The 20847-nt window shown below is 39.0% G+C and overlaps 1 protein-coding gene across 1 annotated transcript in view; it reads left to right on the top strand.

Annotated features, from left to right (window-relative positions):
• The window catches only part of BUB1B (BUB1 mitotic checkpoint serine/threonine kinase B), a 67989-nt gene extending 52124 nt beyond the window's left edge, over positions 1-15865 (top strand). Inside the window, exons 16-23 of the mRNA XM_007460185.1 lie at positions 4677-4810; positions 5109-5249; positions 5606-5706; positions 8011-8160; positions 9783-9925; positions 12822-12993; positions 13767-13873; positions 15306-15865. Coding sequence (XP_007460247.1) covers positions 4677-4810; positions 5109-5249; positions 5606-5706; positions 8011-8160; positions 9783-9925; positions 12822-12993; positions 13767-13873; positions 15306-15537 — 1180 coding nt within the window. The 3' untranslated portion in view covers positions 15538-15865. The remainder of the gene's footprint in view (positions 1-4676; positions 4811-5108; positions 5250-5605; positions 5707-8010; positions 8161-9782; positions 9926-12821; positions 12994-13766; positions 13874-15305) is intronic.
• The last annotated feature ends 4982 nt before the right edge of the window (positions 15866-20847 follow it).

Genomic DNA, 20847 nt, shown 5'->3' with positions numbered 1-20847 from the left:
GCTGCCGAGCGGCTGGGCCCGTGGGCCATGGCTGCTGGGCCTGCGCGTCCGGAGCCTGTGCTTCGCAGCGGGAGAGGCCACGGCAGTGAGAGGCCCACGTACCGCAAAAAAAAAAAAAAATTTCCCCCTTAGAACTGCTTTTGCTGCATCCCATAGGTTTTGGGTTGTCATGTTTTCATTGTCATTTGTTTCTAGGTATTTTTTGATTTCCTCTTTGATTTCTTCAGTGATCTCTTGGTTATTTAGTAGCATATTGTTTAGCCTCCATGTGTTTGTATTTTTTACAGTTTTTTTCCTGTAATTGATATCTAGTCTCATAGCGTTGTGGTCAGAAAAGATACTTGATAATGATTTCAGTTTTCTTAAACTTACCAAGGCTTGATTTGTGACCCAAGATATAGTCTATCCTGGAGAATGTTCCATGAGCACTTGAGAAGAAAGTGTATTCTGTTGTTTTTGGATGGCATGCCCTATAAATATCAATTAAGTCCATCTTGTTTAACATGTCATTTAAAGCTTGTGTTTCCTTATTTATTTTCATTTTGGATGATCTGTCCATGGGTGAAAGTGGGGTGTTAATGTCCCCTACTATTATTGTGTTACTGTCAATTTCCCCTTTTGTGGCTGTTAGCATTTGCCTTCTGTATTGAGGTGCTCCTATGTTGGGTGCATAAATATTTACAATTGTTATAGCTTCCTCTTAGATTGATCCCTTGATTATTATGTATTGTCCTTCTTTGTCTCTTCTAATAGTCTTTATTTTAAAGTATTTTGTCTGATATGAAAATTGCTACTCCAACTTTCTTTTGATTTCCATTTGCATGGAATATCTTTTTCCATCCCCTCACTTTCAGTCTGTATGAGTCCCTAGGTCTGAAGTGGGTCTCTTGTAGGCAGCATATGTACGGGTCTTGTTTTTGTATCCATTCAGCCAGTCTGTGTCTTTTGGTTGGAGCATTTAACCCATTTACATTTAAGGTAATTATTGATATGTATGTTCCTATTCCCATTTTCTTAATTGTTGGGTTTGTTATTGTAGTTCTTTTCCTTCTCTTGCGTTTCCTGCCTAGAGAAGTTCCTTTAGCATTTGTTGTAAAGCTGGTTTGGTGGTGCTGAATTCTCTTAACTTTTGCTTGTTTGTAAATGTTTTAACTTCTCTGTCAAATCTGAATGAGGTCCTTGCTGGGTAGAGTAATCTTGGTTGTAGGTTTTTCCCTTTTTTCACTTTAAATATATCCTGCCACTCGCTTCTGGCTTGCAGAGTTTCTGCTGAAAAATCAGCTGTTAACCTATGGGGATTCCTTTATATGTTATTTGTTGCTTTTCCCTTGCTGCTTTCAGTATTTTTCTTTTTATTTAATTTTTGATAGTTTGATTAATATATGTCTCGGCGTGTTTCTCTTTGGGTTTATCCTGTATGGTACTCTCTGTGCTTCCTGGACTTGATTGACTATTTCCTTTCCCATGATAGGGAAGTTTTCAACTATAATCTCTTCAAATATTTTCTCAGTCCCTTTCTTTTCCTCTTCTTCTTCTGGGACCCCTGTAATTCGAATGTTGGTGCATTTAATGTTGTCCCAGAGTCTCTGAGAGTGTCCTCAATTCTTTTCATTCTTTTTTCCTTTTTTTTGGTATGCTGGCCTCTCACTGTTGTGGCCTCTCCCGTTGCAGAGCACAGGCTCCGGATGCGCAGGCTCAGCGGCCATGGCTCATGGGCCCAGCCGCTCCGTGGCATGTGGGATCTTCCCAGACCAGGGCACGAACCCGCATCCCCTGCCTCAGCAGGTGAACTCTCAACCACTGCGCCACCAGGGAAGCCCCGTTCTTTTTTCTTTATTCTGCTCCCTAGCAGTTATTTCCACCATTTTATCTTCCAGCTCACTTATCCATTCTTCTGTCTCAGTTATTCTGTTATTGATTCCTTCTAGAGTATTTTTAATTTCAGTAATTGTGTTGTTCATCACTGTTTGTTTGCTCTTTAGTTCTTCTAGATCCTTGTTAAATGTTTCTTGTATTTTCTCCCTTCTGTTTCCAAGGTTTTGGATCATCTTTGCTATCATTACTCTGAATTCTTTTTCCTGTAGTTTGCCTATTTCGTCTTCATTAATTTGGTCTTGTAGGTTTTTACCTTGCTCCTTCGTCTGTGACAAGTTTTTTTGTCCTTTCGTTTTCTTTTTCTTTTTCTTTTTTGATGGGTGGTGTTGTATTCCTGTCTTACTGGTCGTTTGGCCTGAGGCGTCCAGCACTGGAGTTTGCAGGCAGTTGGATATATCCAGGTGTTGGTGCTGAGATGAGGACCTCCAGGAGGCCTCACTCTGATTGATATTCCCTGGGGTCTGAGGTTCTCTGTTAGTCCAGTGGTTTGGACCCGGAGCTCCCATCACAGGAGCTCAGGCCTGACCTCCAGCCTGGGAACCAAGATCCCGCAAGCTTTGTGGCACGGTTAAAAAAAAAAAAAAAAAAGGAAGAAAGAAAGAAAGAAAAAAAGGAGCAGTACAATATCAAAGAATAAAAAACAAAATAAAATTAGAAAGATAAAAAATACATTAGGAAAAATAAACTATAATTGAAGCAACTGCAACAAGGTAAAATAAAACCGCAGCAGAAAAAAGGAAAAAAAGGGGGGGTGGGGTGGGGAAGAAGCCAAAAGGAGAGATCAGTAACAAAGTATAAAGAATAAAATAAAATTAGAATAATAAAAGGTTTATTAAGAAAAATAAAAATATAAAAGAATCAACAGCAGTGAATCAACAAGGTAAAACAGAACCCAATCTAAAAGAGAAGAAAAGAAAAGAAAAAAAGCCTTGACTCTGGGGGAGGAGTTTAGGCGGGGGTGGGGTTTAGCGTGGGGCGGAACCTATAGCGTGGGGGTGACGTTTGAGCATGGGGTGGGGCCTAGGTGGGACGACGTTCAAGCATGGGGTGGGGCCTCTGCTTAGGACCTGCACAGAAGCGGGTAGGCAGCACGTGGAAAGAAGGACCTCTGGAGTGTGGCGTTTGGGAGTTTGGAGGTAGGGCCCTGAGTGAGGGTGTAGGGGCAGGGCTTGGGCTCTCCGGGGCAGGAGGGAGGCTCTGAGGGCAGAGGATTAGGCCCTGGAGCCCAACAGGCTTCCCAGTGCCTAAGTGGACAGGGAAGGCACTGGCCGTGTTACCTTCTGTTTCTTCATGCCCCTCCCCCATGGTCTCTGCCAGCGTCTCCCCCACCCGCCCCCCACTGGGCCACTGGACCCCTAACCATGGGTGGGTACTGCTGGGTGTAGGAACTCCTCCTCCCCCACACACCCCTCAGGGGTGTTGGTCCCTGAAGTCCAACCTTTACTTTTGCTCCCCCTTCCCTCCCTCCCACTCCCTCAGGACCCGCGCATCTGGAGAGGGCCTCAGTGGGGAGAGGATCAGGCCCAGGATCTCAGCAGGTTCCTGGGGGTCTAAGTGGGCAGTGGAAACCTGGCCATGCTCCCTTTTGATCCTCTGCCCTCCTAATGGTTCCCCAGTTTCCCCCTTTTGGGGTGGGATCCCTTACCCTCCCCCAGCTGCCCCTCAGGGGCGCCAGTCCGGTCCCCCTCCACTTCTCTTCCCCCTTCACTCCCCCCACGCCCCACGTCCTACCCGGTGGCTGGGGGTTCCTCCCATCCCCTGAGTTCTGTGGTCCCCCACCAGTGCCTGGTAGGTGCCCTAGTTGTGAGGAGACACGAATTTCTCGTTCTCCTGGTAGCCATCTTGACTCCACTGGAGACATGTTTTTTTAAATATCTTTTGATAGAGAGATGGAAATGAATAAAGAAGAGGGGGGGATGGCATAGAGAGCCAGGGACTAAGCCTTGTGATCTTTCCATATTTAAAAGCCACCTGATTTAAACAAACTTATTCCAGTTTTAGGAATAGTTTGTTTTTTTTTTTAAGGAGCAAGCTGCTTTTTTATAAATTTTATTTTATTTATTTATTTTTGGCTGCATTGGGTCTTCATTGCTGTGTGCGGGCTTTCTCTAGTTGTGGCGAGTGGAGGTACTCTTCATTGCGGTGCGTGGCTTCTCTTGTTGCGGAGCATGGGCTCCAGGACGGGCTTCAGTAGTTGTGGCACGCGGGCTCAGTAGTTGTGGCTTGCGGACTCTAGAGCGCAGGCTCAGTAGTTGTGGCGCACGGACTTAGTTGCTCCGTGGCATGTGGGATCTTCCCGGACCAGGGTTCAAACCTGTGTCCCCTGCATTGGCAGGCGGATTCTTAACCACTGCACTGCCAGGGAAGCCCAGGAATATTCTTTAATTTGCTTTTAAAACTGTATTTTCAAACTTTTTTCACATTTTCTAGCATGTATTCACCTTGAATAATTTCGCTTCTTCTTTCTTGACCTTTGCTTATTGAAGAGTTAAAAAGTCCAAAGAATGAATAAAGAGGAAGGAAGTTAGTGTCTTAGTTTTTCTCAGTCAGTTTAGAATAGACGTAGAATAAGGCATTTCCTATAGATTAGGTTAATAAAACATAAATTTAATGCTTGGCATTGCTTTTCAACCAGAGTAGATAAAGTTACCTAGATTCTGATTATGAATCTTTTTTTTTTTCAGGAAAATAATGGACTTTAAAATTGAGACTGTTGAATAGCAAATAAAAGTATAATATACTTTTTTTTTATATGATATAAATTACCCCCTTGAGGATTGACCCATCTGTGGTTCTTTCAGCCCAATTATTGAAGACAGCCGTGAAGCCACACACTCCTCTGGGTTCTCTGGATCTTCTGCCTCAGTTACAAGCACCTCCTCCATCAAATGTCTTCAAATTCCTGAGAAACTGGAGCTCACTAGTGAGACTACAGGTAGGTTCATCTATACCATTTGTAAACAAATATCTATATCCATGTCCAGTGAACACTTATTTATCAGAGAAAACTGAGGTATAAGTATTTCTTCTCTAGAAAAGTTGCCATAAATTGTGAAATCTCTAGAATAAAGTGAGTACTAACTGAATTCGGTATCATAAAGACCTGAGATAGATGAGTCTTGTTAGGTTAGCAGTATTGATCATGCGATCATGTTTTTTTTTCCCCCCTCCTCTGTTATAATACCCATTTTAAGTTTTGGGATAATTTTTTTTGAACATTTTTTTTCCCGCAGACAGCCCTACTCAGTCACCGTGGTGTTCACAGTATCGCAGACAACTACTAAAATCTCTACCAGAGCTGAGTACCTCTACAGAGTTTTTTGTAGAAGATAAACCAATGCCTAATTTGGAAATAGAGAAGGAAATTGAATTAGGTAAGTATCGTTGAATGCATGTCCTTTTGTGTATGACAGTATACAAATAAGTGATTATTTGTACTTGAATTTGATGCTTAAGTACAATCAATATTTCTAGAATGTAAGAAACAACATTATAGGAGTTGATAAGTTGATAAGTTCATGTCCCAGTAACAATAGGAATTCTGTCTTCCCCTCTTTCAATTTTTTTATCCCCTCTTTCAGTTTTTAACAAATGATTTTGAAAAGTATTCTAGATGCTACTAACTGGCAAATATAAAGTGAGTGCCTTTAGCCCTTAAGCCAGGAAGTAGAAGCTAGGGGGCTATACATATTCACAGTGATTTTGAAATGGAATCAAACCTTCTCAACAGATAATGAGGATTATTGCATTAAACAACAATACCTGATATGTGAAGACTACAAATTATTCTGGGTGACGCCAAGAAACTCTGCAGAGTTAACCATAATAAAGGTGGGACTGATTCTCTGTCATTTCAGTTTCTTTGTAAATAATGTTGGTTGAAGCAGTAACTGTGACCCCATGGTACCATAAGATCCTTTTCATAGTCTATTAGCTTCCTTATAGGAAAGTCAGTGATGCATAAAGAAATCACTCACCATTATATGCCAAGATGAGATATCAAAAATGAGAGGGTAGGGCTTCCTTGGTGGCGCATTGGTTGAGAGTCCGCCTGCCGATGCAGGGAACGCGGGTTCGTGCCCCGGTCCGGGAGGATCCCACGTGCCGCGGAGCAGCTGGGCCCATGAGCCATGGCCGCTGGGCCTGCGCGTCCAGAGCCTGCGCGTCCAGAGCCTGTGCTCCGCAACGGGAGAGGCCACAGCAGTGAGAGGCCCACGTACCGAAAAAAAAAAAAAAAAAATGAGAGGATATTGTGTAAATCTCTCAATGTGTCCAAACATGTCAGGTGTTACATCAATTTTATCTTTTTGAGGACATCTGAAATTTTCTGGCTCACTCTAATCTGGACAAGTTACGTTCTAGGCTTGACACGTACAGACACACACACACACACACACACTCACTCACTCACTCACTCATTACCTTGAAATTTCCATTCACCATCATCCCAGGGATTCACATGACCTCTTTTTTATATTGAATGCCTAGTTACTTTGGATCCCAGTTTCTTTTTCTTTCTTGGTTTAAGTCCTCATATTTTAGTAGCTTCCTGAGAAAGGATGCATAGGATGTACATTTTTTGAAACCTTCCATGTCAAAAAATTTCTTATTCCACATCTTTATTTGATTGGTAGGTTGGCTGGATATTAGAATTCTAGGTTCCAAACTTTTTTTCTTTAGAATTTTGAAGATAAGCTCCATTAGCTTTTGGCTTCTAACCTTTTAAAATCTTTTGCCATTCTCTGTGTGATTTTTTTTTTCCCCTCTCTCTGGATCCTTGTAGGATCTTATGTTTGTCCCCAACATTCTGAAATTTCACAATTACATGCTTTGGTAAAAGTGTATTTTCACCCATATGCTAGGCACTTGATGGCCATTTCAATCTGGAGACTCCTTCAGTTCTGAGAAATTATCTTCAAAGAAAAAATTATTACTTCCCCCCAGTCTTTTCTGTTTCTCTTATTCTAGAATTCCTTTTATTAGGATTTGGGGTCTCCTGGACAGATTCTTTAAAAACCTTATCTTTTTTTCTCCTATTTTCTCTTTGTCTTTTTGCTTTACTTCCTGAATGTTTTGTCAACTTTATTTTCAGTCTTTTTACTGGGTTTTTCATTTCTTTTATCATGTATTTAATGTTCTTTCTTTGTAGCATTCTGTTCTTCATTTCAAATATGAAATATTCCTTATCTCTCTGAGTATATTAATGATACTTTAAATTTTTTTTTCTCCCTGCATCATCTGTTTCCTTTTGTCTGTTTTGATCTCTGTCTTTCATATTAGAGGCTTTCTTCAAGTCTTTGTCTGTCTCTTCATATTTAAGTGTGGGATGCTAGAAAGCCAGTTGAAAGCTCTGTTATATGGTAGGACCTTGACAGCTGTAGGCTTCACTGTACAGTGATCTCACTTGGCCATTTTGTTGGAAAATCCTCAATCTTTGGGTCTTTTGAGCTTATCAGATTCCTCAGAGAAAACTTCTGGTTTCCTGCCTAGAGCATGTAATCCTGGCTGCTAGCCTCCTGAAAGCTGCATGGGGAAGTTAGTCTGGAGAGTAGAGGGGCAGGAAGATGCATCTTAACATTTGACATATAATAAAGTTTTTCCTCTTCTCCATATGGTATTCCCACCCTCAACAATGCACAGTGTCCTCTAGTCCAGAGCCCTTCTGTTTTATATTCTCTAGGAATAAACTTCTGGTCTTCAAGAATGAGAGAGAGTCAGGGCTAGGCTGGGCTACAGGAACAGGAGGGGAGTCTGGGGACTGATGTTCTCTTTACAGAGTTCTACCACCCCTGTTTTAGCTCCACCTTCACCCTTACTTCTATAGGTAATTAGTACCACCAGTTTTATATTATAGGGAGATGGTCTTGTAGTATAAATATGGTTGCTTTCAGCTTTCTCCACTGCTAGAATCAGCTTTCTAGGGTCTCTTAAGTGGATTGTTACCTCTTATTATTCTCTTTCCAGCTTTCAGAATTTCCTGCTGCTCCGTCCTTTATTATAGATTTCTGCCTTTTAAAATATCCCATTACTATATTTCTGTTGGGATATAGGAAGGGCTGGAGGGAATGTTTTCATTCTGCCAACTATAACCATAGATTCTAATGACTCTTATTTTTAAAATATATTGTCTTACAGGTATCTTCTCAACCTGTCCCATGGGACTTTTATATCAACTTCAAGTTAAAGGAACGTTTAAATGAGGAGTGTGATAATTTGTGTATCTGTTATCAATACCAAGATGGCTGTATTGTTTGGCACCAATATATAAACTGCTTCACCCTTCAGGTCTGCAATAATATGAAAACATATCATTTAAAGTCCTCAAGTAGAGAGATATGTGCTCCATTTAGCAAAGGAATTTAGTACAGAATTCCTGTTAATCTTCTAGAAATAGACCAATTAAATTATGAGTTAAAAGCATTGTTTTCTTTTTCCAAGTTATTTTGACCAAGAACCTCCTTTAACTTTTTATTATGTCAATTTTCAAACATATAAAAGTAGACAGAATTGTGTAATGACCTGGTCATCTAACTGTGACCATCACCAGCTCATGTCCACTTTTGTTTTAAATTCCTGGTCTGGTAATTCCAACATCCCTGCCATATCTGGTTTTGATGCTTGTTCAAATTGCATTTTTTGCTTTTTGGTATGCCTTGTAATTTTTTCTTGATAGCCAGGCATGATGTACTGGGTAAAAGGAACTACTGTAAATAGGCCTTTAGTAATATGATGATAAGGTGTGAGGGGCGGGAAGATGTTGTACAATGCTATGATTCATCGTCTTTTGCAGCGAGCCTATGCCTTTGGACCGTGAACTTCACAAGTTTCTCAGTTTCCTACCCCCATACCCCCACCACCTGGCTTAGGTAGGACAAGATGGCTGGAGTGGGCTGGAATTGTGTATTTCCCTTCCCCAGGTCAGGTAGGCTCTGAAAATGCCCCAGCAGGTTAGGCTCTGGTTAACTAGTTTCCTCTGAAGGCAGGCCTTGTTAAAAAGAACAGAGTGCTGTGGCCTATTTCAAATGGTTCTTTTTTCCCCTCCTGCTGCTGGAAGCACTAGGGGAATTTTTCTGTGATATTTACTGTGAGAACCTGGTCTGGCTCCTAGAGGTAAAGTTCACAAAAATGTGGGGCCCCCTATGCTTACAGATCCTAAAGGAGTTGTTGATTTTTCAGTTGGCTCAGCTTTTTACATGTTAGGACAGTGGTAACTTCCAAGCTCCTTATGTGAGCAATGGAAACCAGAGGTCTATTTTTGCCACTCTTGTTCTATCTATACTTTCCCCCTGGATCATTTTTGGAACCCAAACACAATATATCTTTTTTGGCCACACCACACGGCTTGCGGGATCTCAGTACCCCAACCAGGGATTGAACCCAGGCCCTTGGAAGTGAAAGCCCAGAATCCTAACCACTAGGCCACCAGGGAACTCCCCACAATATATCATTTTATTCTTTGGAATGTTCTTAAGAAAGTTTTACTGCCTTTTTTTAGTTTAGTGTTTCCGAGGTTTTTATTTCTCATCTCTTTTTAAATTGAAGTATAGTTGATAGACAATGTTATATTAGTTTCAGGTGTACAACATAGTGTTGATTTTGCTGCAATTTTGATGGTAATACAAATTCTCCAAAATGGTTGGAATGATGGTATTTTAAAACTACCATTTATAGAGCACCTATTATGGGCCAGGCTCACCCTTGATGCTCTTCATCCATTATTTCATTAAATCCTTATAAACAATCTAATTGGAGAGCAGCATTATTAAAAATGGGACAAAAACCCAACCTACAAAGGAGCCGACATTCTAATAGAGAACAACAAGGAAGAGTACAGGGCAGTGGTAAGCAAGGTATTGAGTATAAGTCACCCCAGATTAAGAAATAGTTTTTTGTCCTTCTATTTCCAGGATCTTCTTCAGTACAGTGAATGTATTACCCATGAAATGATAGTGTTGATTATTTGTAACCTCTTGACAATGATGGAGAAACTACACAAAGCAGAAATAGTCCATGGTGACTTGAGTCCAAGGAGTCTGATTCTTAGAAACAGGTTGGTCCTTTTCGTTCTCTTATAATTCTATCAGCTTTGTCGTAAAACATGGATAGTTGCCATTCTCTTTTGCCTTTTGATAAATGCCATATTAATGAACACAGTACGTTAAGAGAATATTTGCTACCTAAAAGTCAATAGTCACTGGGAATAGTTTAAAAGAATTCAACCAAAAAAAACACGTTGAGGAAAAAATTCAGAAAAAAAGAATTAACAACTCCATCGTGTTGATTCCTGTCAAGAAGAGATGTAAAATGTGAATATTTGGGGAAATGTGAAGTAGATTGTCTAGTCTTTCTTTGTGTGGGGCCAGTGCAGAGCTAGCAAGGATGCTAGCAAAACTGAGGCACTGCTCTGTTTCAAAGACCAAAGCTTAAGTCACACCAAATTGAGGTAATTGCCAAGAGAAATAGGTAAAACCAGAGTGCAAATGCAAACCATGCCAAGAAAAGGGGCTTAGTGTTCAAATTAAATCCAGTTTAGCCATCAGGTTCAAGGGGTAAGCACAGAGCAGGAAATAAGAAATGAAGCCCAAATACTAAGAACTGAGAAAATACAGACAACATTGAGGCATAAACAAGGCAAAGATGCTCAACAATTTTTGTTTTATGGAAAGGACTAGAGGACCAACACACCCGTCTAATAATGGGCATTGATCTCATGGTATTTGAGTGAAGCAGTCTGGTTTAAAGACGCTTTGTCTGCCCCAAGCCTGTGACTTGGGTAAGAAGTTAACTTTCTCTCTGAGGTCATTCATGTACGCTAAAAGCTGGAATCATTCTTTACATTTCTCCTGACTACCTATTCTGTAAGAAGAAACTGAATTAGACTCTAAATCATAGTTGGCATGGAAATTAAAAGAACCTTCAATGTATTTCTGCAATTATAACCAAAAAAACTAGAGCATCCTACCTTCTTTCCTGAGATGGCAGAGTCCTAAAGGCTTCCCCAGGCATAATACAGCAGCATTTCTCATCCAGGGCACCATAGGTACTTTGGATGAGATAATTCTTTGTGCAGGTCTGGTCCAAGCATGTCAGGATGTTTTATATCTATTTCCCCGTAACTACCTCTCACCCAAACACAAGTTACAATCCCCCAGCCATTGTGACCACCAAATATCTCCCCATATGTTTCCAAATGTGAGAACCCCTGGTATAGTTTTTATTTTCATTCTATTTCACAGCACTGAAATTTCAGAGGATAGTGCTAGAGTTCTCAGGACTTTTCATGGAAATTGTAAGCAAAGAGATTTTCTAAGCTTTTTGGGGATTAGGCATTTGTATGCTGTGTATTCAGATATCCTTCTCTCAGTCACTAGAGGACTCCAGGAAACCAAATAGTGTTGAAGGGACATTGCCTTTTACTTTGTCACAATTTTTCAAATTTGATAGGAAATTTCATATAGATGCACAAGGAATTGAAAGAGCCTTTTTTTTTTAACATCTCTATTGGAGTATAATTGCTTTACAATGTTGTGTTAGTTTCTACTGTATAACAAAGTGAATCAGCTACATGTATACATATATCCCCATATCCCCTCCCTCTTGCATCTCCCTCCCACCCTCCTTATCCCACCCCTCTAGGTGGTCACAAAGCTGTGAGCTGATCTCCCTGTGCTATGTGGCTGCTTCCCACTAGCTATCTATTTTACATTTGGTAGTGTATATATGTCAATGTTACTCTCTCACTTCATCCCAGCTTACCCTTCCCCCTCCCCATGTCCTCAAGTCTATTCTCTATGTCTGTGTGAAAGAGCCTTTTGAAATCATTTAATGCAGTTTCTACATTGTGTGTGTGTGTGTGTGTGTGTAAAATGAGATCCAAAAAAGTGGAATGTCTTGCCCAGGGTAACAGTGAATGGATGATTAGAGAGCTAGGAGACCTTCCTGCTGCTTTTTATTATTCTCAGAAACATTTTTCCTACCTCTCCCAAGTTTTGAAAATATTTGGGAATTATAGTTTTATGATGGCCAAAAACAAGTTGTAGTAAGGAATCATAAATTTTAAAGTAAAATAGAACATTCTGTGCTGTGGAGGTATATGTGATAGGATTAATCAAAGCCTGTATTTAGGAATATAAGACCTGCCACTGATATCCATCAGGGATTTGAAAACACCAACTGAGAAAGCAGAGAAACAGAAGGAACACAAAAATAATCCATTTTTTCCTCACATAAATAGTTCCTGTATCTCTTTGGAGAATAGCTTTATTACATGGAATAGATAAGCCTGAGGAAAATCAATAGTGAATTAGTGCTATAAAGTTCTTTTCTCTTTTTTTTTTTTTTCTGTAAGGAAACAGGATTGGAATTACATATAAGAGGAAGACAGTATGGTATTAATTTAATATAAACAGGATGTTTACAGTATTTTGTAAAGGTATCACTTTACCAAAAAACAGCCTTATGTTGTTTTCAGTTAAACTCTGGGAAGGAAGGATCTGAATGACACTCAGAAAGCCTAATCTAATAGTAAACAAGAAAGACTGTGACATCTATCAAAGCTTAATTTCCTCCATCATAATTCTTGTCAGTATATAAATCATTGCTGTTATATATGTCAATATGTACAGTGAAAGACAGAGGCCTGCAGTCTACTTCCAGTATTTAGTTCATATAATATGGAAACTTGATAAATGTTCTGTGGTGGCCATGCACAATGGCTTAGATATAGCTTGGGTCACTAAACTCAACATTCCCCAGTTGGGTGGATACTGCCGCTGCTCTTACAGGTGCATTTTCATAACTAACCACTGGAGGGAGCTATTGGCATAGCTAAGGCACACCTGCAGTACCTCCTTTTTTTTCTTTCTTTTTTTTGTTTTTAAAGACGAGCTATGCAGCTTCTTTCATGGCCTATTTTTATTATCTCCTTCTCTTACATCTGGGCTTAGAATCCACGATCCCTATGATTGTAATAAGAACAATCAAGCTTTGAAGATAGTGGACTTTTCCTACAGTGTTGACCTTAGGGCACAGCTAGATGTTTTTAACCTCAGCGGCTTTCGGACTGTACAGATCCTGGAAGGACAAAAGATCCTGGCTAACTGTTCTTCTCCCTACCAGGTAAGTGTAAAACAAGCTTGAGCAAATATGGAGAGGGTTTCTTAATCTCTTTCTTACCTAGATAAGCCATGAAAGCTAGTGTTTACTGATATTGTCTCTCCTGGAACAGATGACCTAGTTTCCAGATATCACCAAGTCAAGCAAAATGTACCATTTTTCTGTCACAATACTGAAGAATTTACACATACACGTGCAGCCACATGACTAACTCAGTAACCTAAGTGTCAGGGCCATTTCTACCACTTATCTGTGTTGTCTTTTGTAAATCATTTTCTGTGATCTTCTCTGTAAAATAAAGATAATAATCAGCTCTGTTTACATCAGAATTCTTGTGAGGATTAAATGCAATAATGTATATAAAAAGACATTAGGAGAAATATAAAGTGTTTTATATGGTGGCATTATATGCAGAAATCCCTTCTGACTCAGCTCTGGATATATGGCATTTTGCTGATTGAATATGTAGCATAGCCCTGAACTAGTCATGTAGAACACATTTAGATCACAGCTAGAGTCCATGCAAATTTAGTAGGTGTACAAATTTGAATTTGACAGTCCAGATATATTTGTCATCTTTTGTTCCTAGAGTTGGCTCTACTGATCACTTCTTTGGGGAGTTTCTTTACTGTAAGGATAAGGAACAGTCTACTAAAATGTATATCATAAAATAAACTTAGCTAAGCACTATGATACCTGTCAACTTCCTACATAAATAAATTGCCATGACAGTAGCAGAGAATGATTTTAGCTGATGGTGCTTTTTGTGATTTCAGGTAGATCTGTTTGGTATAGCAGATTTAGCACATTTACTGTTGTTCAAGGAACACCTGCAGGTCTTCTGGGATGGGTCCCTCTGGAGACTTAGCCAAAATATTTCTGAGTAAGTATTGGTGGTTTCAGGGTCTTTGCCTGTCCAAATAATGTTCTCTTTATCTTGGGTGCTCTCTCTGCTTTGACAGCCTTGGTTTCTTAGTCCAAATGCCATGATTTCATTAATTTTAACCAGTTTTCATTAGAGTATCAGTGGAGCACCTTGTGCAGGACAAAGGAATTGTTAATTAAAAATGGTAATCAAGCTATTCGGACTTCAGGACATCATTCTGGACCTAGATGTATCATAGACATATAAACCGTGACTAGAGTATGGAAGCCTCTCAATTTAGAAGGCTTAATAGAACATTTTATGAGAATAATTTTCTAACCAATTGGTGTTAGTCTTATGGCCCTTTTTAGTAGCTTTTGTCAAAAGTTAATAAGCATCTCTTGAAGAAAGTTAAATTTCTAAATTACATACTAATTTTAGGCTATTATTTATTTAATGAATGGGTGAAACCAAAGCAGAGAACTGAATCTCCTTGGTGAGGAAGTAAATGCTCTCTTAATAACAGCTGCTTGGTCTCAGAACCTTAGTACTCCCTCAGGCCTGCTCATAATACTTATTAAATATCCCATGTTCTCCCTTACCTTATCATAGCTATTAACTTCGTAGAATAAGCTTACCAATCTATCACTTAAAGAAAAGAAAAGAAAAATCAGTGTTGAAAATTTAACACCCCTTCACCTCCATTTTCCCCTGCCAACAATTGAATTGTATTTTTTTTCTTTATTTAATTCAGAATTTGGCCAGTTGTATTTGTCTCTAACATGTACTTTCAAAAAAGGTTTGAAATATAATGTAAGGCATATAGGATAGATTCAGGTTATCTCCAGTTGGTTATGGTCCTAGGTGGGTCTTACACAAACAGAAGCAAGTGCGGTCAGGTGGGGTTTCCTAACAGCCTTGCCTTATACAATAATAGAAGCTTCTCTGATTTTTTTAAAAAAAAAAAAAGGTGCAAACATCATAGACTTAAGCAGTAGTTACTTCACTTGAGCTTAGGATTCTAAGGTTGTGAAGATAATAAACCCCTGGGCGGGGGGAGAGAGGAAGCTGTAGTCTTTCTAATGACCTAGACTTTAGAAAAGTTAGAAGAGAGGAGACAAAATTTGTCTTTCTTCTATTTGTAGAAGAGAAATGCTGCATCTTAGTACACGGAGGAAATTTATAGATTCAGATGAAAGATTTTCTTTCCCTTTATGTGCATTACATTATGGCTTTTCCCACTATGGTAGTCCTTTTTCTTTTTTTCTTTCTTTTTTTTTGTAGTTTGACCTTGGGTTTTCAAAGGACACTACTTGAATGATCTCTAACCCTAGAGTTAGGTATTACCTTAAATCATGTTGGTGCATAAATGTACCACTGAGTTAAACACAGAAAGAATTCTAACTCCTATATGCCTAATCTTGATGAAAATGGTTTTATATATTTTTAGGCTAAAAGGTGGTGAACTGTGGAATAAATTCTTTGTGCGGATTCTGAATGCCAGTGATGAGTCCACAGTGTCTGTTCTGAGGGAACTTGCAGCAGAAATGAATGGGGTGTTTGACACCACATTCCAAAGTCACCTGAACAAAGCTTTATGGAAGGTAGGGAAGTTAATCAGTCCTGGGGCTTTCCTCTTCCAGCAAGATAGGCAGTCAAGTCTCTCGCAGATTCCTGCCTAAAACCAATGGTGGCACTGTGGAACACTGGACCTGTATATGCTATGATTTAATTTAGGTACACTACTAACACTTTTCTGCTTTTTGGTAGAAGTATATTTCTAGGTAACTGGCATTTTCCACTCAACAAGGTACCAGGTACCACCTCTTGGCCTTGTCTAACTTTAACAAAGAACTGTTTTATTCTAAATGGATTCCGTATTAATGGGTACCTTGTTGTCATTTAATGCATTTGTCTCAACTTTTCCCTGTGCTTTTCCCGTTTGTAATTTGTGACCTGTGCCCTTATGATCACTATGTATTTTGTAAATAATAAAATGTATTTGTTAAATTTGTGCTTCTAACATCTCATCTACTTTTTGCTAACTAAGGTAATAAATGGCCTGATTTTGCAGACAGGCGCTACTTTACCATGGAAATGTATATATTCTAGACTTGGAACTGTTACGATAGGATCGTAACGAGACAGAATAGCCAACCATTCCTTTAGGTGTTCCTGACCTTCCACTAAATGGTCTAGATTGAAAAGCAGATAAAATGGTTTACACAAGGCCAAATTTTCTTAAATTTCAAGGGGCAAAATTGTTTGTTTTTATTATATTTTAATGTTTTTATTTTTTATCCACCAAGCCGCTTGGTCTACTTATATAATCTAGCAGTGCTGCTGCTGCTCGGTCTCTTGATTAGGGCTGTGTGAGTTAGAAGAGAAAAGGTTTTGAATGGGCTTTAGCAACCTTTCAGAAATGGAATAATTACCATTCTGTTACATGCAAAATGACTTGGTGGGGGCACGGTTAATGAAGGAATAGAAGGAGATTTTGTTGTTTGGAAGATTTGAAGAGGCAGAATTTTAGAATAAAAAGATGACTTTGAAGCATGGAATCATTTGGGAGAGAATAGGTCTAAATGAAGTATTAGACTGCTAAACAGAAGCATGAATTACACCAGGTCTTGGGTATAGGGAAGGAAATTGGTAGAAAAGGGCAATGAAAATGAACTATTTCATATCTAAATATCAAAATTATCAAATGTGCCTCTATGCTGGTGCCTGATTTTTTTTTTTTTTTTCACTCTAGTTGTCACTGTTACTGCTCTAAGATTGCTGGAAAGCAGAAGATTCTAAGTATATCTCAGCTAAAAATATTTAAGCATATATAGTTGAAGCACTGAAACATGACTTGGCTCTGAAGGATAATCAACTTAGAAATTTTTTGCTCTTAACCAAAATATGATTTTTCAAACATTTTCATGTTTGCTTCTTGTACAACTAAGGATATGAAATTATATATCTGTATCTTTTATGTAATCGAACCCATCTACCCCTCTGCTCTGCTCTCCTCATTTCTCAATCCACCTCTTTGACACATAAAGTCATTTGAGGCTGGATGGTAAATTTAGATTCTTTCTCAACATAAGCTTAGCTACCATCTAGTGAATTTTTCAGCAACCTTGAGAGCAAGACTGACAAACCACTGCTTTATGGATAAAGCTTTGATTCTGAAAGTCCACTCTGAGGAGAGGGAGGAAAATCTGAGGAAGCTAATTTATTAAAGAACTTGCAACTATTTTGCTACCTCTTCCTCCTTTCCCCATCCCCTCCAATCCTGACCTTTCTTTGTAGAGGGGAGAAAATAATACCTAACCAGTTAGGACCTATGATGTCTTTGTTTTCTCTTTGCCTGAGCATAAAACCACAAAGCGGGCACATTTCCGTTTTCCTTATATTTTATGTTGTTTGTCTTGGGGGAAGGAAGCGGAAGCCTCTATTGGCTGAAGCTTCAAATGGTTCTTATTTCTTGCCTCACTAAGGCAGAAATAGCCTAACGATAGACCTGAGAAAAAGAACATAGCTGAAAAGACAGGATCTTCACTTTTGTTTGAAAAGAGACCATGGAATATATAGTGCCTCACCATTCACAAAGTGTACATCCACTAAGCTTCTACCACTGTTAGAACCTTCATCCCCCTGTGGCAGCTGTACAAGAAACCTTCCACCCAAGTCAGAGTGCTCTAACTGCTGCCAAACCTGAATCTGGAAATAAAAAGATTTCCTTTAGCATTAGGACTTTAGACTGTTAGTTGGGCTATTATCTCAAGGTAGATAAGAAAGCCTTTCAGAGGGTTAGCACAAAGCACTTTGAAATGACTCGTGTTCAGGCTAAAATCTTTAAGCAAAGAAAGCAAAGAAATGCTTCTTGTCTGTTGCATTTGGAAAAGAGGAATTCTTCCTCCAGCTGCACCAACTCTTATACCAAATTCACTTCCAGTCTGACTCATAAAAGTAAGATTTCCCTAGTGAGGAAGATGCGTTTTTAAAAAAATTTTTAATATGGCAAACTTCGACCTTAATGAGGTTCTTGTTTCCACCAAAGACACAAGAAGCTATGAATATTTAATAGGATAAAGGTGGCATTTCAGAAAACTGGTGTTGAAATAATGGATTAGAGTTTGAACTCTATCACCAGCGCCACCACTAGTTCATACAGCACCTTTGTGCAATTTAGAAGTCCCCTTCCTCTAGCGGATTTACTACCTCCCTGTGCACCATAGCTTGACTGGATTTCAGTCCGCACTTACCCTCTCAACCTGGTACCCTTGTAAATAAATTGCACAACCATATGCAGTGGTCTTTCCTGTTTCACAGCTTACCTGCAAAAAAAATTTAGATCAAAAATGTTAATGTAAAAAACTGAAAATATAAAATAGTAGATGACTTTGTAATTTTTGTCTGTGACATAACACCAAGATTTATCCAGGAAGATTGCTATTTATTACTATAATAGATAAAAAAAAAAAACCTAACATAGTCACCTGTCTCTCCCCTCCCCCCACCCAAAAAAAAAACCCTAAACGCAAACTAGGAAAAATTACTTGCCACATGTTTGCATCATTTTTCACTTGCATTATCTCAAGGTCTCATAACTAATCTCTCTGCTTCCCCTGCCCACCTCCAGTCAAATCAGAACCCTCCAATGGCTTCCCATCTCACACAGCACAAAATCGGAAGACTTCTCACAGCCTGCAAGACCCTACCAGGTCTAACCCTGCTATTCCCTCACCTCTTCCCTGACTCCTCTTTTCCTTGCTTACTCCACTGTAGCCTGCCTACCTCCTTTCTGTTCCTTAAACATGCCAACTAGTTTCCCTCTTTATGAACTTTTTGCTTTGTTTCTTCTGCCTGGAATGTTCTTTCCCATAACTTCACATGGATTACTCCCCTACTCCCCTTCAGATGTCTTCTCAGATCTCCACCTTATCAGAGGTCTTCCCTGGCTATTCTGTACAAAATAGCATCCCATACACACACTGATGTTCTGCTGTTACTCTCTATCCCTCTTTACCCTGCTGCTTTTTTCCATAGCATCTATCACCTATTTTTTCCATAGCATATATATATATATTTTGTTCTTCTCCCCTGTATCCCACTACTAGAATTTAAACTCCTTAAGGGCAGGGATTTACTTTGTTTCTTGTTTTAACCCCAGTGCCTAGAGCACTGTCAAAGCACTATTTTACCTAAGGTACAAAGAACTCGCTTAAAAAATTGAAAACCAGTAGAAATAGACAAAGGGCATGAACAGTCCACTAAAAACATTTTGATGGCCAGGATGTGAGTTGTTCACTCTCATTCCTAATTAAATAAAATGCAAAATAAACCTGAAATTTTCATCATTCAGATAGTAAATGGTTGAAAATTGTGTTTGTGAGGGTGAGAGGAAATAAATACTCATGTTATTAGTGGTAGTGCAGACTGGCACACTATTAGGAGGTGATTTGGCAATGTTTATTTAATTTAAATATTCATTCCCTTCAGCTGAGAAATTTTTCCTAAGAATTTATCTTAAAGAAGCATTGGCACAGATGCTCAAAGATAAAGCACTGTTTGTAACAGTTGTCCTCCCTGCTTCCAAGGCTCATTAGTCCCAGAGGGATAATCCATGTGACAGACCCTGCGAAAAGAGAAGTCCTGGAACTAATGCCGAGGTGAAGTCAGACAATTTCTGTAGATGGCAGGGATGCCTTGGCATTGGTGCCAAGAAGATTGGTGCCCAATCTTCCAATCTGGCATGAGCCTGTAGAGGTGACAGAACCTGAGTTAGGCTTTGAAAGTTGAATTCCAGACATTTCAGCTTATGTTTTAAAAAAAAAAAAAAAAAAGCTGAGGGGGAAAAGTGGCTGCCTTTGAGGAGAGTAGGGTGGAGAGGGGAACGAATAAAGGCTTTTACTTTTCAATTTGTGCATTTCTGAGCATTTTGAACATTCTGATCACTTTTTTTTATGTCCATGGGATAATCTAGGCTAAGAAATTATGGGCTATGTTTTTGTCATCTTTTCCCTTCTCTACATTAAAAAAACAAAACGCCTAATATGTGTTAGGTGTCTTTATAGTGGGAAATTTGGGAGACTTTATCATCCACATATAAAGCAAGATTAATTTGGAATTAAAATGAGAGCGTAAAAACAGTTTTAAATTATTGAAGATAATATATCTAAACTTCTATTTTTAGTATGCTAAAAATTCATACATGTTCAAATGTTTTATAATATTTCTATTCAAGGTGCGCTTTCTAAAATTATCATCTTCCTACTGTTACAACTTCCTATGTCTGTGAATAAGGGATTGAATTACATAAAACTTGACTTGTTTCAAAACAAAATACATTTTATGGCTTTCGTATAAAAACTTGAGTCTCCACAAACTGACATTGTATGATTAAGAAAGGAGCAAACAATGATGAACTCAGGCTAAATGTCTATAAACATACTTTTTTTCCTGTCAAAGCATACTGCTTCCAGTAGTCTTGCTCTTTAGAGGCTCCTGCATCAGACTTTCAGCTGCCTAGCAGTGTTGTCCACTAAATTCAAATTGGCTTCTCCATGGGGAGCAGTGGTTGCGCAGTCACACTGCTAGTTCTCAAACCCCTTGTGAGCAAAGGACTGTGTGTCTATTAATTTTATATAGTCCTAGAAATTAGTAGTGAATTAAATACATAGTGAGTTAAAAAAATAAGTAGTGAATTAAAATGTTGGAAAATAGTGGCCACAAGTTCCAAAACTAGCTGTATTAGAGTCTTGGTGAGGGGGGAAAGGCTGTAGATATGCCTGGAATCATAATCTCACTTTCATTTCTAGTGTGTCACTTTGTGTATGTTTCTTTAACCTTCTCTTGTAATCGACTGCTGACCTTACATCACGATACACTTCATTGTACTGTTTACTCTTTTCAAAATTAAATGTTATTTTCACAGGTATGTTTATTCCATCAAAATGTGTACTTTATTTTCCGTGTGTGTATAATTCAGCCTCACATTC

This window comes from Lipotes vexillifer, unplaced genomic scaffold, assembly GCF_000442215.2.
Source record: "Lipotes vexillifer unplaced genomic scaffold, Lipotes_vexillifer_v1.1 scaffold408, whole genome shotgun sequence".
NCBI classification, from domain to species: Eukaryota; Metazoa; Chordata; class Mammalia; order Artiodactyla; family Lipotidae; genus Lipotes; species Lipotes vexillifer.
The sequence above is the reverse complement of the archived record's forward strand: the minus strand, read 5'-3'. Positions and strand labels throughout refer to the sequence as shown.